The 16,616-nt window shown below is 44.4% G+C and overlaps 1 protein-coding gene across 1 annotated transcript; it reads right to left on the minus strand.

Annotated features, from left to right (window-relative positions):
- Positions 1-5,259: 5,259 nt before the first annotated feature.
- On the minus strand, positions 5,260-16,402 carry SNRNP27 (small nuclear ribonucleoprotein U4/U6.U5 subunit 27). Its single transcript, XM_075910970.1, has 6 exons — positions 16,246-16,402; positions 14,877-14,997; positions 14,136-14,248; positions 10,817-10,896; positions 7,634-7,698; positions 5,260-6,111 (listed from the first exon to the last, which is right to left on the minus strand). The coding sequence occupies exons 1-6, from the start codon at positions 16,280-16,282 to the stop codon at positions 6,057-6,059; spliced, it is 471 nt and encodes a 156-aa protein (XP_075767085.1). The 5' UTR covers positions 16,283-16,402; the 3' UTR covers positions 5,260-6,056.
- Between the last annotated feature and the right edge of the window lie 214 nt (positions 16,403-16,616).

The following is a 16,616-nucleotide window of genomic DNA, read 5'->3' on the forward strand; positions in this document are numbered from 1 at the left end:
GGAGGTGGCTCAAGGGGTGGATTCGAGGGGGTGGGAGGGATGCAAGGTGGGGACAGTCTGCAAGAGGTAGGGAGGGGAGAAGGAAGATGCAAGGCCCAGGTAGCGCGATGCAGTGTGGGCTAGAGCTGCAAACGTGTGCAGTGCAACGCTGATGATTTCACAGAACAAAAGGTCACTAGAAAAAAATGAGCTACTCCACCCTTTTTTAAAAGACCATCACAGGACTCACATGGGGTGGCTTGTACGTGATGTTTTGCAAGGCCTATTATTCCCTAGGTATAGATCAGTAACTCCCCCTATCTTGTGCACTACTAGCACTTACCCTTCAAGGCTTTTGGGTTTTTTTAAGATTGGTTGTCTAGGCTGCTCCTCGCTGCCCCATGCAGATATGCCAGTACCACTTGCTTCACGCTTATGGGCACAAAGTCAGACCCACTGTGGGGAGGGGCTGCACCAAACACTTCTGTCACAATAATGGAAAGATGAATTGTACTTGAAAAGGCGCATACAGTAGAACAGGACACGATAGGCATGGAGACAGCTTCAACTTGGTAAACAACTAGGATACACTGATGCTGCCAGATCAGGCTCACAAGAAACCAGCTGTTACTGGGGGTTTGCAACTTGGCCCTAAAGAATTCATCAGGAATGAGCCCTGGCATATAAATGGGAGTAGTTTGACCATTTAATCTGACAACATATCAATAAAATATAGATTGCTGTACATGTTCTACTTAGCTTCTTGTAAATCAAGCTGTGTCCTATCATATCACTTCACGTATAAAGGAAATACACAGCCTTTACATGATAAGAAGTGACTGGCAGGCCTTATCTTGCATATAGTAATCAGACAATCAGGCTAACATTTGTCTCACTGACCATAAACTCCATAACTGTAAAAGAGGAACATTATGTTTCAGATCCATTTTAAAATAGCAATCAGAAAATGGAACTGTAAAGAGCAACCACAAAAAGTAGCATTCACTTAAAGCAGCAGAGAAATGGATGTGCCTCTGTTCTTTTCGAAGTGCAGGGGGCACCTACAACTGCCAAAGGTCAATCTCCTTTGCCCAAACACCAGGGAAGAGCATGTTTGATGTTGCTGCAAACAGCTAAAATTCCATTAAGTTAAATATTGTTTAAAACAAATACCTATGTACGAGAAAGCTTAATACACCTGATTTTTCTTTCCTGCTTGCTGTCCTCTACTATTCCTCCTAATTTGATCTTTGTGTCTGGGTTTTTTTCAGGACCTGTACTGTCTGCAGACTAATTTTGCTATTCTATGTATTTCAAATATTCGCCTTCCCCTGAGACTCCTGCTAACCCCAAAATATTCTCTCTTCTAATTGGGCCTCTCTCCCCCTCACATAGTCTTAGGGGTCTTTTCCCCCTGTGTATCCCACACAGCCTGTGGTAATCTCCTCTTCATTTCTGCTTCCCGAGAGCACTGAGTCTACCTAACCTCTGAGAGGGTGATTGTGTTTCAGAGGGTGCCCAAATTTGCATGTTTTCTTCCAGCTGCTAATGCTTCTACGCTTTCAATAACTCGGTCTCCAGGATGCCAAGGCAACATTAGAATGCTCAGTATTATTCTGCTAGACAGTAGGAAAATACATTCCCTGTGGAGATTTCCCACAGTGACAGAAGGCATAGTAAGCCATTTTCTCTTATGAAAAATAAACCATGTCTTCCAAGCCTTTCAAGTTTTCCTAAGGCCATTGTCAGGTTAGGCTACATCTCTAAATACATGACTAGTAGTGTCAGGGAATACAATGTTAATTGCAGATGGATTCCTGAAACATCTGGAATTAAGCTATTCTATATATCCATGGAAGGTACTACTGGAGTTGTTTGTCCTAGCTCCTACCCCAATGAGACATGCAGGATGATGATATTCCAGAAGCAGCATCACATGATCTTAATGCACAGAGAAGATAAGTTTGTGCTTGGCTAGGAGCTTTTGTTTCTGCACTGGTATGGTGTCCCTCAGGCAGCTTCCAGGTTTAGATGAGCGGGTGCAGAATTCATCTTCCTGCCCCCAGGGTAAAATCAGGACATGCTGTTCTAGGACAGCCAGGCATTTGTTTGTGGCCAATTTTCAATCAGTTAAGGATTTAAAGGAGTACTACTCTGTACCACATCCTGCTGACTTGACATAGTACAGGCAACCAGAAGGAATTTATGTGAGACCAGCAAAAAGGAGGCCTTTGCCTGGCTTCCCCCATGTTGTGCTAAACAAGATTTACAGTTGCATAAAGGCTTGGAATAAAGATGCTGCCCTTGCCTCTATGCTACTTTAATCTATGCTTGTCATAGGCCCAGCAAAAAACTGGAATCCTGCCTAAGATTAAGAATCTGGCATGAACTTTTAACAGAACATCTTCATCTCAACTGTGCTTATTTTAAGATGAGGGAATATAGTGACCCTCAGGTAAACCAGGAACTCCCACAAGGGAGAAAATTACAAGACCCAGCCCACATTAGGCTATCTTAGACATTTAGATTTCTACAAATTTTAGGTGCCCTATGTGACCCAAAGAGCCCCGTCTCTGCAGGATTTGAAGGTAGAAACCCTGAGGGTGATGTAACATTCCAGTCCTCTCTCCTGCCACCTCCATAAAAGAAAGCCAACAAGTCTTGATTTTACATGCTCAAGAATATACTGCAGAACCTGACAACACACATGCAGCATTGCTCATAAAAGGGCAGGTTCTTTTACAAGTGCTCAACACGTAAGGTTTTTTCCCATCTTTGGTAATGTAAAGAAATTTGAGGGTATTTTGGCTTGTCCACTCCAAACTTCAGGGATACCACTGAAAAATCAATATAAACTGAACACCTGAAATTTATTTATGCTTTCGGGGAAAAAAAAATTCATCTAGTGACTGGCACATCTTCCTCAATCTTCTTGTGTCATGAGCTTTACTCCCTGCTTTAAACAGGTTCTGGCCATCCCTTAATTGATTTCGCCTGCCCAATTTCAGATGGTAACAATCCCCAAGGTAGGGTTCAGATGGTGCTTGGCCCATATGTTTTCTAACTGCCTGGCATGTTAGCATTCTGCTAGTTTTATATGCACTGAATAAATCCTAATGCCATTCTAGGTCATTGCAGGGTTGCACATGTGACTTTAATCTGGATTGTTCCCTCTGTCAGATTAGTGGTAGAAAGGAAAATATAAAATCATGTTTTGCTTGTCAATGGTCATTGGGCTACAAGAAAAGCTGTGATAAAATGTGAAAGCAAGAGCAGTGGAAGGGCTTTAGGAAACCATCTCCACTACCATGGCATGAATACTGAGCTTGATTAAAAAGAGAGAAAAAAAAAAAAACAGGTCATCTAAGGCAAAGGCTATTTGCTAGTCAAGTCTCAGGGTATGTCTACACAGCAATATTATTTTGGAATAACAGACGTTATTCCGAAATAACTATGTGAGCATCTACACATCTAGCTTGTTATTTTGAAATAAATTCAAAATAACAGGTGCCTTATTTCGACTTCTGTAAACCTCATTCCACGAGGAATAACACTCTTCCGAAAAAGCTATTGCAGAATAGCAGTACTGTGGATGCTCCACTGCTGCTATTTCAAAATAGCTCCTCCCACAGGCTATTCAAAATAATTACTCCCCAGTGTTTCCTCGGGCTCTAAATCGAGGTAGTGTCCACATTAGGGGAGCCTACCTCGGACTAATTTCCAGGCTTCCCTGTAGTGTAGACACGCTATTTCAATATAAGCTATTTCAGAGTATTTCTTCTGGAATAGCTTATTCTGAAATAATCGTGCAATGAAGACATAGCTTCAGAGGTTAAAAGATACATGAATGCAAGAGATAACAGGAGAGTTTTCAAACTTTTGATCAGAAGTTCCTAAAACCTCAGTTCACCAAATACTGGTCATTTAGGCTCAGATGTGGTAGTTCAGAAACAACAGTCTGGTCTGACAAATAGACTGGAGAGAGGAGATGGAGAACAATAGACAGTATGATTAATATTTTTCAGTGGAAGACAAACGCTGCTTATTGAACTAGGAAGAGCTAAAATACATGCAGTACTTTTTAAATGCGTAAGTACTTGCTGTAGTTGCGACAGGGATGTTATGCAGTCAGGAATGGGAGGAGAGGAGAAGAGAGGTGGTCTACATGACTGCAGATAGCAGCAGAGATGTCCAGTAGGCACTTTAGGTCTAACTGGCATGTGGTCTATACTAGGAACAATTTTGGCCACCACTTGAAGCCACATGGCATGTGCTGCCACCTGCTGGTAGGTAAGTGTGAAATGGTCTCAGAAGGATAGCCAAGTTAGTCCATAATTTTAAAAACAAGTAGTCCGGTGGCACCTTAGGCTATGTCTACACTGCAAGGTTTTTGCGCAAAAATATCCATTTTTGCACAAAAACCTGTGCAGTGTCCATACCTCAAATGCGCTTTTGTACAAGTAAATCAGCAGTAAAACAGAGGGCTTTTGCATAACTCCCTTTTGCACTACAGCTATTGTGCAAAAAAGCAAGTGTGGGGAAAAAGCACAGGTGCTCTGATGGCCATTCACAGACTGGTTATCAGAGATTTCTTGTGCAAGAGCGTCCATGCAGTGTGGATGCTCTCTTGAGCAAAAGCACATCACTTTTGCAATGCGCTTTGAGGTGTGGATGTGCTCTTGTGCAAGAAGTTTTTGCGCAAAAACTCTAGCACAAAAGGCTTCTTGTGTAAGAAGCCTGCAGTGTAGACGTAGCCTTAGAGGCTAATAAAATATATAGCTCATCTGATGAAGTCAGTTTTACCCACAAAAGCTCATGATACTCCAATACATCTGTTAATCTATAAGGAGCCACAGGACTCCTTGTGGCTTTTGCAGATCCAGACTAACATGGCTACCCCTCTGATACATATTTTTGTTAGTCTTTAGGGTGCCACAGGACCACTCATGTGTGAAATGGTACATCAGACAGTGGTTTTCTTTATGTGTGAACGGGGTCATCCATAACAAGCCTCTGAATATGACCCCCTTATAAATTAAAAAGTGGGAGAATGGTTAACCTATTGTTAACCCCACAGAGCTGGCAGCTCACAACACCCCCAAAATTACCTTACAACCCCCAGTTTGGGAACCCCTGAAATAAACCAAAGCATTTGAAAGAGGTTGTTTATAAAAATAATCTAGATGCATAGTAAATAATGAAGGCTGAGCACATTAAATGTTTTGCCTCTGGGTCTTCAATATAACCCAAATTTACCCCCAAACTTTGTTCAGAAAAGAATCAGCCTGAAGAAAAATTTTATGTTAAGAAATCTGTAAACATAAATATGAAAACCAAGGATTATTCAAAAACATGTTAAATTTTTCCAAGCCAAACAGCTGATAAACTCTCTGCAATCTTGTGACACTATGCTATGCTATCCTGCTTGGTAACTTCATGACCACATTGATTATTAACTAGTAAGGGAAGGGTTACGAGAAAAGTAAGGTTGGGGAGGCAGATCTTAAATTAGAAAAAAAAATTCTCTGTCAACAACCAGGCACAATGTAAGAACGTCTCAGGGAGCTATGCTGTCTATGAACACACATTCAAAATTATCCTGTTTCTGTTTTAAACCCTAAACCATATTTATCCTCAGAGTGATTTATTCCTCTGACAGGCAAATAATTGCCCAGACACAGCAACAGCAGCCTCTTTTCTGGCGCTTTATTCCTGAGCAACGCCAGCATATTTTAACTATGTGGTGGGAGTAAATATATACTGGTTTTTATTGTAACGGACAATATTTAGTTATTTTTTAAAACTCAGAAGAAATGAAAAATAATACATCTAACAGGAAAGTCCTGACAGGGAACAAAAGAGGCCTGAACACATTCAAACCCCCATATTTCCAGAAAGCTCATTTTTATCCTCTCTCTTCCTAGGAGGCAGCAAGCGTTTCTGAGCTCTCATAAATAAGGTGATTTTGGTTTACGGTGAGAAGCTAAGATACCAGCACACACAAGTCACAGCAGGACAAGGAAATGTTAACCATTCGTGCTCCAGAGGTCATTCTTCACAGGTAACAAGACTAGACATCAGGCAATAAAATCCAAAGGTCTGTTGAATCCACCTTTTCTGTTCATGTACTGCCTGTGATGAGGGGAAAGAAATCAGCATCATTAGAATCTAATTGTCTGTACTTGTGAGGAGCTTTAGTGGCTCCAATCTACTCATATGGGATTGGTGGTTTTTATGCTGGTGGAAATCCAGCACAAGATAGCTCGGACAGAAAGCTGCTGCCACTCTACAACAACGTACAAGTGTCTTGTCTGACACGAGCAGGATGTTTGAGAATTACCAACAGGACTGGCACTAACTGGCATTTTTAATTGAAGTCCAGCAAGGAAATCATGGTTAAACGAGCCATGGAGAACTCACCCAATCACTGGAGCTGGTCACCAAGGTCAGGTCTATACTAGCAAACCCTCCAAGTCAAGATGGAGCTTATATTAGCCAAAAAGGGCCTTTGCTGGTACAGCTTCTTCCATTCTAGCAAACTGAATAACCTCTCCCGACACAGGCATTTTTATACCAGTAGAACTGCATCTGCACTAGGGCTGTTGCCAGTTCAGAAATGTTGGTAAAAAATCGACAGCACACCCTGCACCACACTGGCAAAAGATTCGCCTGCAAACCTGGTTTACGTCAGGCTGAGGCACAGTGGTTTGGAAGCACACTATGCTGCTATTGTTCAATAGCTAAAGGATTTCAGTCCCCAGGGCAATCAATACAGTATATTTCATAGCTGCTAAAGGTTGAGCTTAGAGACACAGGGGTGTAAAAAATAGTAGGTAGGCTAAATTTTTCCAGAAATTACAAGAAACAGAGGGAGAAAATTCCCAGGACTGCAGTGATATTCTATGGCGCTCTAGCCAAGTCTCTCCAGACTTCCCTAGTCCAGCAACATCACTGGGCATGAGCGACCTGAGGCCAGTTGCAGCAGCTGGTGCCCTAGGCGGGGCGACGCAATCGGTGCCTCTGCCTGCACGGCCATCAATAGCCATGATGTCATCACAAGGTGCCCCGTGACATCACCATCAGGCACCTGGGCCAGCAGTGCCCTAGGCAGCTGCCTAGCTCGCCTAGGCTCACGGGCCGCCCCTGCCCCTGGGTCAGCACTGTCATTGATTGTGGATGCACTTAGGCTGAGCACTCACAGGGGGGAAACCAACAGACTGGGGCCTGGAGCAGAGGGGCTGCTGGCATTGACCTCCCCTGGTCTGGGACTTAGCAGATCCTGAGGGTGCCGGACCAGGGAGGTTCAACTTGTATTTACAATGCATTTAGCGCCACAGACATATGTAACTTTGTGCAGAGCTAACAGGGACTCTCTCCATCAGCAATGGAGATTTAGATAAACCAGAGGGAAGAAACAGATCCATTCGGCGTTACTGTTATAAAAATGCTTAGATGTAAAATCCACTAGCACTCCTCAACACAAGCGAGTCTGACCTCTCAGTCAATAAAACCTAGAGACCGCCATACTTCTCCCCAGGACTACAAAAACTTCTCTGGATCAGATTGTCCTGGAAAAGAAATTACATCTCCTCCAACAGACCCAGCTACGCATCAGATAGTTCAACAAGTCTTTCCAAGTGGTAGAAACACAAACCTGTACTTTCTCTTCTGTGACACATTTATAGCGTAGGCATTTACAGAGCCATCCACTTTCTTCCCCTGAAAGATACAATGAGAAACTCAATATGTTGTAGAGAGAATTGTTTAGGAAGAGGCACAGAAGCACAAGGGCACAGGTTGTGCAGCTGAGATCCATACGTCATTCTCAAGAAAGCGAACTTGAAATCAGAGACAAGGTGGTTGAGGAAATGTCTTTTATGGGACAATGTCTGCTGGTGAGAGATAAGATTATCAGTGCACCAGACAAGAAGAGGATTGTGTAAGGTCCAAAGTTTGTATCTCTCACCAATAGAAGCTAGTCCAATAAGGGACATTTTCTCACCCAACTTGCCTCTGTAATATCATGGGACCGACATGGCTATGACAACATTGCGTGTAAGTTGAAACCAATCAGTAGCAACTTACTAGATCTTTGCTAGGTTAGCGTTACAACACAGGTGAAGAGAATTAACAAAGCTAACCCCTTTTCAAAAGCAATTAGCAACAGTCCTAATCACTTTCCTACAGTCACATCGCAAACCTCAACACTAGCTCCTATCCGCATCCACAGGGTTCCATAAAGAACAATGGCAACATACAGTTTTGTCCAACCAAGGCAAGGATAGGAGACACTGTTGAAATCTGTTTTTATACATTGTAACCAGGCCCTCCCAGGGTTCTTAATAGACAGTATCTTAGTACGCATCGGGATGGGTTGTGGACAGAGCTCGTGTCTGACTCTGGAGACCCGGGCTCAATTTCTGGCTCAGCTGCAGGCTCCCTGTGTGACTCTGGGCAAGTCATTTCATTTAATCTCTGCGTGCCACGTGTGTGTTCAGTAAGGTAAGATAATGCCTCCCTACTTTCCAGGGGGATTCTGAGGGGCAAGTAATGGATGACAAGGTGTTCAGACACTGTAGTGTGAGTGGCGTATAGATAGACTTAATAGTTACAATTCATTTAGTACCAATAAGAACAGCCATACTGGGTCAGAAACAACAGTCCATCCAGCCCAGTATCCTGTCTGCCGGCAGCGGCCAATACCAGATGTTCCAGAAGGAGGGAACACAGTAGGTAATCCTCACGTGATCCCTCCCATCACCCACCTCCAGAGAAACTAGGGAAACTATTCCTACAGATCCTGGCTAATAGCCATTGATGGACCTAACTTCCATGAATCTATCTAGCTCTTTTTTAACCCTGTTAAAGTCCTAGCCTTCACCACACTTTCTGGCAAGGAATTCCAGAGACTGACTGCGTGTTGAGTGAAGAAAAACATCCTTTCGTTCGTTTTAAACTTGCTGCCTACTACTTTCACTTGGTCACCCCTAGTTTTTACATTGTAGGAATAAGTAAATAACTTTTCCTTATTCACTTTTCCACACCAGTCATGATTTTATAGACCTCTATCATATCCCTCCTTAGTCTTCTCTTTTCTAAGCTGAAAAATCCAAGTCTTTTTAATTTCTCTTCACATGGGACCCGTTCCAAACACCTCATCATTTCTGTTGCCTTCTTCTGAACCTTTTCCAATGCCAATATATCTTTTTTGAGAGTAGTAAACATTATGATCAGTATTGAGTATTTGCAGGATCATGCCCTTAGGGGTTATGTCTATACTTGCACCCTCTTTTGAGAGAGGGATACAAATGCAACTGAGCAAAATTGCAAATGAAGTGTGGACTTGAATTTCCCATGCTTCATTTGCATAATTGCATCCGGGCGCTATTTTTAAAAAGTGCCATTTCGAAAAAAGAAACGCTGTCTAGACATGGTTATTTTGAAAGAAAACCCTTCTTCCAAAATAACTGGTAAACCTCGTTGTAGGAGGAATAAGGGTTATTTCGAAGAAGAGTTTTCTTTCGAAATAACCACATCTAGACAGCGTTTCTTTTTTTGAAATAGCGCTATTTCGAAATAGCGCCCTGACGCGATTATGCAAATAAAGCACATGAAATTGAAATCCCGGCTTCATTTGCAATTTCGAACGTCTACATTTGCAAACCTCTCTCAAAAGAGGGTGCAAGTGTAGACATACCCAGAGAGAAGTACAGAGTCATGTTAAAGGAGAAGGCATTTCCATGCTGATCCAAGCTCTGAAACTGCAACTCCATACTGTGGGGCTACATCTACACTGCAGGCTTTTTGTGCAAGAATGGTTGTTCTTGCGCAAAAACTTGCAGAGAGTCTACACTGCACACACATTCTTGTGCAAGTAAATTTACAGTACAGCGTCGGAAAACAGGGCTTCTTCCAGAAGAGTTATTCCTCTCCCCACGAGGAATAAGCCCTCTTGCGCAAAGAGCTCTTCCACAAGAAGGCAGTATAGGCAGGCAACATGAATTTCTTGTGCAAGAAATCCCTATGGCTAAAATGGCCATCAGAGCTTTCTTGCGCAAGAGAACGTCCACACTGCTATGGACGCTCTTGCGCAAAAGCACATCTCTTGAGCAAAAGCACATGGCAGTATGGACGCACTCTCGTGGCAGACCTTTTGCACAAGAACGCTTCCATAAAACAGCTCTTGCGCAAGAAGCCTGCAGCGTAGACATAACCTGGGGCTGCAGCTAGGAGCTAGCTAATCAAAAGCAGCAGAAGCAACAAGAAAATAAAATCAATACAACTACATTTTTCCACAGTAAAAACTAATTCAGGAAACCTTGCTCCTAGGAAACCCAAAGGGTTTAACATCTTACCTGAAGTGCCACTAGAAGTACAGTGCCACAGTGGGGTATTCCAGATCCAGAACTCCCTCCAGCCCAGCCCTGACTTGGCCTCATTTTATTTGTGCTGTGAGCCCATGAGCCCGTACAAGAAAATGCTGTGGAGCTGCCCATCGTGACCACGATGTTGAAGTCCCATGCTAATGCTATATTATAAGCTTAACATCGGCTCTCCATCATGATTCTTATCGACAATACTCGTCTGATGCAATGTTTCAACACACTGATGAGTTATTTCTTCTAACTTACTGATAAATTCCAAAGCTTGGACACAGACCTTGTAGCACTGAGTGATTTAATGTTACAGGGAAACAGCAAACCTTCCTCCATCCTCTTGTAAAGGATCTTCCTAAAACTTACTGACAACGCTTGGCTACACTCAAGAATGAATTGTGAACATGACCAGGAAAAAGGCAAGGACTTTTTACTCAAGTTCTATGCAACAGTCCACTCACTTTTGTTGTGTCAAAGGTTGCAAATCCCATTGTTTTCATCATCTCAATTTCCTCCTCTGTTTTACCTTCCATATCCTCTTCTGAAAATACAAAAAGAGAGATATGAAATGTATACACCAGGAAAAGTTACCAGGCACTTGATGGAAACTCATTGAACACGCTAATTAGGAAGGTAGGTACTGTATGTACTGCAAAACACAGCTCTGGAACAGAAAACTGGTCGAGTTGTTAGAGGAACAATGCAAGGTCAGATCTGGCTCCAAAATGGAGATTTCACAGATGGTTGTTCTTAATAAAAACATTCCCAAGTTTACCTACCTTCAAATGCCAAGGAAAACAATATTTTAAGCAAACAAAAGATTTCCCTGCATTTGCCATCCAAATATTGTGCTAGTGCAGAACTGAGCAAAGAGAATGACATGAAGAGCACAAGGAAACAGATTATTTTTTAAAATTCTTATTCAGGCATTAATTACACAGTACCACGTGTGCACAGTTCTTTACTGAAGAATATGAAGTCAGGCAACCAAGCTTGACAGAGATACCTAACTAGAAGCATACGGTGACAAATGATTAAAGTGAGATATGGAAGACAACAAAAAACGGAAGGGGAAACTCCTCTGGGGAGACACCGTGGTTTCAATTTCCTTTACATACACACTTGAGATATTTATGAAGTTTTGTTTTTAAAAAAGACATTGCAGATAACAGAGGAAAGTGAACTGCTTTGTTAGGAAAGTAGGTAAGAGTCATCCCGTCCCCCTGCTGTATGGCAAAACTTCCACTGACTTCAGTTTTACCCATTACTTTTACGGGAATCTTTAAAAACTGAGAGCTGGTAACCTGGAAAGCTAGGTTCCATTTGTGTGAGCACTTTGGCTGACCGGCACAATATCAGGCAAACCATGACTACTCTGTATTTCAGTTCCCCCACCACACACACTTTATAGATGAGGAAAAATCCTTACCTCATCCATGCGTATGCTGCCTAACTCATTAATAGTGATAGAAACGTAGCCGTGTTAGTCTGGTGTAGCTGAACCAAAAAACAGGACTATGTAGCACTTTAAAGACTAACAAGATGGTTTATATATAACTCACTTGGTTAGGTCCAATATCTGCTGATACCATTATTGGACCTAACTAAGTGAGTTATAAGATCAAGAACACATATTCCTGCGCATCCAGAAATATAATTTATGCAATCATGTGCCAAAAGTGTCCGTCTGCTATGTACATTGGACAAACATCGCAGACACTTCGCCAAATGATCAATGCCCACAAAACAGATATTAGACAGGATCACAAAGAAAAAACAGTTTCTTGCCATTTCAACCAGAAAGGACATTGTCTCAATGACTTGATTATCTGCATCCTGCTTCAAAGGCCTTTTAAGACTACACTTGAAAGAGAATCCTCTGAACTGTCATTCATGCTTAAATTCGACACTTTACACTCAAGTTTGAATGAAGACGCTAATTATCTTACCCATTACAAAGATAGCTTCCCCAATTATCACCTCTAATATCATTAGCTCACAGACATTTATCTCCCCCCCCATCCCCGTTCTGTTCTGAAATTTGATTTGTCCTTGTCATGTGTTCATTTTTTAATTGTATCCTTTTGTATATATGGTTGTGACAATTTTCTTCCACTATTTGATCTGAGGAAGTGGGTCTGGCCCATGAAAGCTCATCACCTATTAAAGACTAACAAGATGGTTTAAAGTGCTGCATAGTCCTGTTTTTAATTCGTTAATGTTTGTAAAGTGCTTAGAGATCCTCTTACTGACACTGTCAGGCCCTAGATCAGATCTGTAAGGGCTGGCTGACTCTTGGCCCTAGATGGAATCCTACTGCAGTTACCAGGCCTCCACAAAGCTGCAAATCTTGCTCCTGAAAAACTAACTGCAGAAATACTGGAGGTGCCAGACTGAATCAGACCCAGGGTTCTGGCTCTTGTCTGAAAGTGCCAGTGCTCCCTGGAAGCTGAGCTTTTGGGAGGCTGCCCAGAAGAGATTCAAATGCCACCCAGCTGAACCCAGCACCCATCGCCAGCAGCAAGTGTTTCTACTAGGGATGATAAAAAGCAGTTAATTAGGTAACGGTGTAACTCTTGAAAATCTTAGCAGTTATTTGGTTACATGCTGCAGGCTCAGCAATATAAAGCTTACACTTCAGAGCCTGCGGCGGGGTCAGCAGCCAGTGAATACTGGGAGCCGGCGCCTGGCCCGACTCCTGGGAACCAGCTGCGCTGTGGACTCCGCAGTATAAGCTTATATTGCAGAGCAACAGCCAGCTTCCTGGGAGACGGTGTTTGCTGGAAGCCAGCTTTTAAATAGGCTTCTGGCACATACTGGCTCCTGCATGCTGGCCCCGTTCCCAAGGAGCCAACTGGTGCCCTGAGCTGCTGCCTCTGATACAGAGGCAGAACTGGCTCCCTGGGAGCTGATGAGTGATGGGAGGTGGCTCCCGGTCCCACTCACAGAAAGCTGGCTGCTGCCCCATGCTGCGGAATCCAATACAGAGGCAACAGCATGGGGTGGGCAGCCAGCTCCCGGGAGCAGGGCTGGGAGCCGGCGTGTAACGTTACGGTAATCGGTAAGCTCATGCTTATCAGTTAACTGTTTAAACGGTTACACTATTACATGCCTCAGTGCACATAAAATGTATTCCACATGTAGATGAAAAAAAAGTTAGAATAGTAGTCAGGCCACAAACCCCATAATACACAGCATGAGATGATCTGCTGCACATGAAGGTCACATCCTAACTCCTACTAGTTAGTGACTAAAGCACGAAGTTTCGTTGCTCTTCCAGAAGGGTTTTTATGCATTAATTATGATTAAGCACATGGAATGGGGTGTAGGAGGGCAAAGAATTATTAAAGGGGGTTGCATGGAATCAGGGGTGGGGAGCACTCACAGATGGAAAAGGAGAATAGAGGTAAAATTTGAGTAGCACCTGCCTTTAGTAACCCTCGCTAGGTATGTGAACGACTAGTCGACTATCCAATAAGCAAATGCCCCCTACTGACCCCATGCTCTCAGCAGCACTGGGGCTGTTGCTACACTTTAAAGGTGGAAGCGCACCTTTGACTATTTGATTAGTCAATTGCATTGACTATCTGATTAGCCAAATAATCAAAATTTTACATGCCTAATCCTCACTCATGCAGTTGCCCTCACTTTTATGGGCATCTACTCCATTTACCAATTTAAGTCCAGTAGATTTTAACTGGTTCTTTAAACAACAAGGTAAGAAACACCAAGTCCCAAGAGCCAACTTTGTTCCTCAAGGTTGGGACTTTGCTTTGTTACCAGTGATCTGACGTTCTTTGCTTTTGGTGTCTTTGCTGTCTTTCTTTTCATCCTCTCGTCTTTCCTTCTGCCGGGTTGGGGAAGAAGAGCTGGATCTGTGCCGTCTTGGAGACCTAGAATTTCACACAAGTGTAGATTTCAATCCAACAACAGTTAACATTATAATAAGTGCTGGAGGTTGAATCTACAACATATGCTCAATTGCAATCCCACTTACAGCTTTATATGTAGCATCAAGGAAGTAGATCAATAGTTATGTGGTGTTACAATGACTGTCATGGGCTTAGTGTTTTCTTGTGCGCCCCCTCTGCCTGCATCTGTTGACTTATCTTATCATTAAATTATAAAGTCTTTGAGGGTAGGGACAATCTTTTTGTTCTGCATTTGTACAGCACGTAATACAATGGAACCCTGACCCATGATTAGTGACTCCAAGTGCTACTGAACTGCAAACAAACAAAACAAGGGGGGTATAATTTCATCACGTTTGCCCTAATTAACTAAAGGATAAAAGTAACATATTAGTAAAGAGTTCCTTAACAGTGAGATCTGACTGTGGAATTGCATTTTCTTCCCCTCAGCATGTTCAAAAAACTCATTTCTCACACCACAATAAGCTAGTACTCAGTTACCCTGTTGAGATCACAGTAAGACTGACACCAATATGAACAGTGGGGGAATAGGCAGTCAGCTAGAAGCTCTGTCTGTTGCCTTCAGAGAATTCAGATATTTTCCCCTCACCTGGACCGCCTCCTGTGGGGGGAACGGGAACGACTCCTCCTCCTGTCCCTCTCCCGGGACCTTGAACGCTCTCGTCGCCTCCTCTCCCTCTCCCTTGATGCAGAACGAGAGCGCCTACGTTCTGAAATGGGCAAGAGGGGATGCTGCTTAGTGTTGGCTAGTTGGAACTGCCTTTGCCTTTGTCATAGGTTCGGTGAATGCCTATCTTTATAAGAGGGTATCAACTATGACTAAACTAAAAAGAAGTGGGTTGTGCCCAAGAAAGATCATGATACTATCTACATTTTGGTTAGTCTCTAAGGTGCTGCAGGATCATATGTTGGTTTTTAAAGTTTTTTCAGTTACAGACTAACACAGCTACCCCTCTGAGACTTAAAAAAACCCAGGAAGGGAATGTTTTTTCCACCCACTAAATCTCAAGATATGGCCAGAGGTAAAGAAGATTGCCCTGAGAACAAGGAGAGCAGAGAGGGAAAGATGAGGGGTACAGGTCAGTAGTTGCTGCAAAGGTCGGACTTCAACTTTTCAAAGTGGTATAAAAGAAAGTGAACACAGTTAAGGGTCCGTTACTAAAAAAGAAATAGGGACCATCCCTCTTAACAGACAAGACCCTGGTCAGCGAGCCACAGACTGGATTGAATTCAAGGCCTGGCTGATTTCTATTCCTTCTTTTGCAGTGCATCTCCCCTCTACACTTGTATCAGGGTAGGCATCAGAAATCCCCACTACTGGAGGGAGAAGCACCCCGCTTGCTATCTCCAAGTAGGCAAGCAGGTTTCCCCTTTGCTGGTTATCTGGCCTCATCATGGGGTCTTTCCCGATCACTGCAGAGCAACCTTTAACCCCACCCCAATATCAGGAGAGCCCTGCCTCCTGGCGAACATTACACACCCTCTCCCCGAACAGTGATCAGAGCCCGGATCCGTTCTCTGGGTGAGAGGGGTAACAGGAGACGCCCCCACCCCGGCAAGGATTTGTGGCCCGTCTCTCCTCTCAGGGTGGGAGGGGAAGGCGGCTTCTATCTGCTCCCCCTGCACCTGCCTGGGGAAGGGATCTGGGGCCCCCCCTTCGCTGCTGGCAGGCAGCGTCCACTGACCCCCCGCCCCCAACAAGGACCTGCCCCCCCTTTTCTCCAGGCAGGCGGCAGGTGCTATTGCCCCTCCCCCATCCGGGTCCCCCCTCCTGCACGTGGGGGTGGGAGCTTCCATTCGCCTCGGGGCAAAGGTCAAGGGGCCCCTCCCCCTCCTCAAAAGGGGCCCGAGCCCGGGCCCCTCCCCCTCCTCAAAAGGGGCGCTTCCCGCCCATCCCCCCGCCCGCTTCCCCCTGCGTGGCAAGGGGCCGGGTATCTCCCCCTCCCCCCGGCGCTCACCCCTCCGCGCGGGGGACCTGGAGCGGCTCCGGCCCATCCCGCCGCGGCCAGACCCCAGCAGCGCACTCGGCCTCAGCCCCCGCCCGGCAGGCACATCCAGCGGAAGAACTTTCCGCCCGGAGCACTTCCGGTAGGGGGAGTCCGTCCGCTGCGTTTCCGGCCAGGAACACGCCCCCCCGCACATAGGTTCTGGAGGCGATGGCGTCCCCGCGCGCGCCGCTCTGGTGCCAGGCATCTCGCTGGCAGCAGGGCTGGTCCTGAGTTGCAGCCTGCGCATGTGGGCTCAGCCCCCCTGGCACATCCCAGCGTGGACACAACGGGGCTGTGTCTAGACTGGCCCGTTTTTCCGGAAAATCAGCCGCTTTTCCGGA

This window comes from Pelodiscus sinensis, chromosome 28, assembly GCF_049634645.1.
Source record: "Pelodiscus sinensis isolate JC-2024 chromosome 28, ASM4963464v1, whole genome shotgun sequence".
NCBI classification, from domain to species: domain Eukaryota; kingdom Metazoa; phylum Chordata; order Testudines; family Trionychidae; genus Pelodiscus; species Pelodiscus sinensis.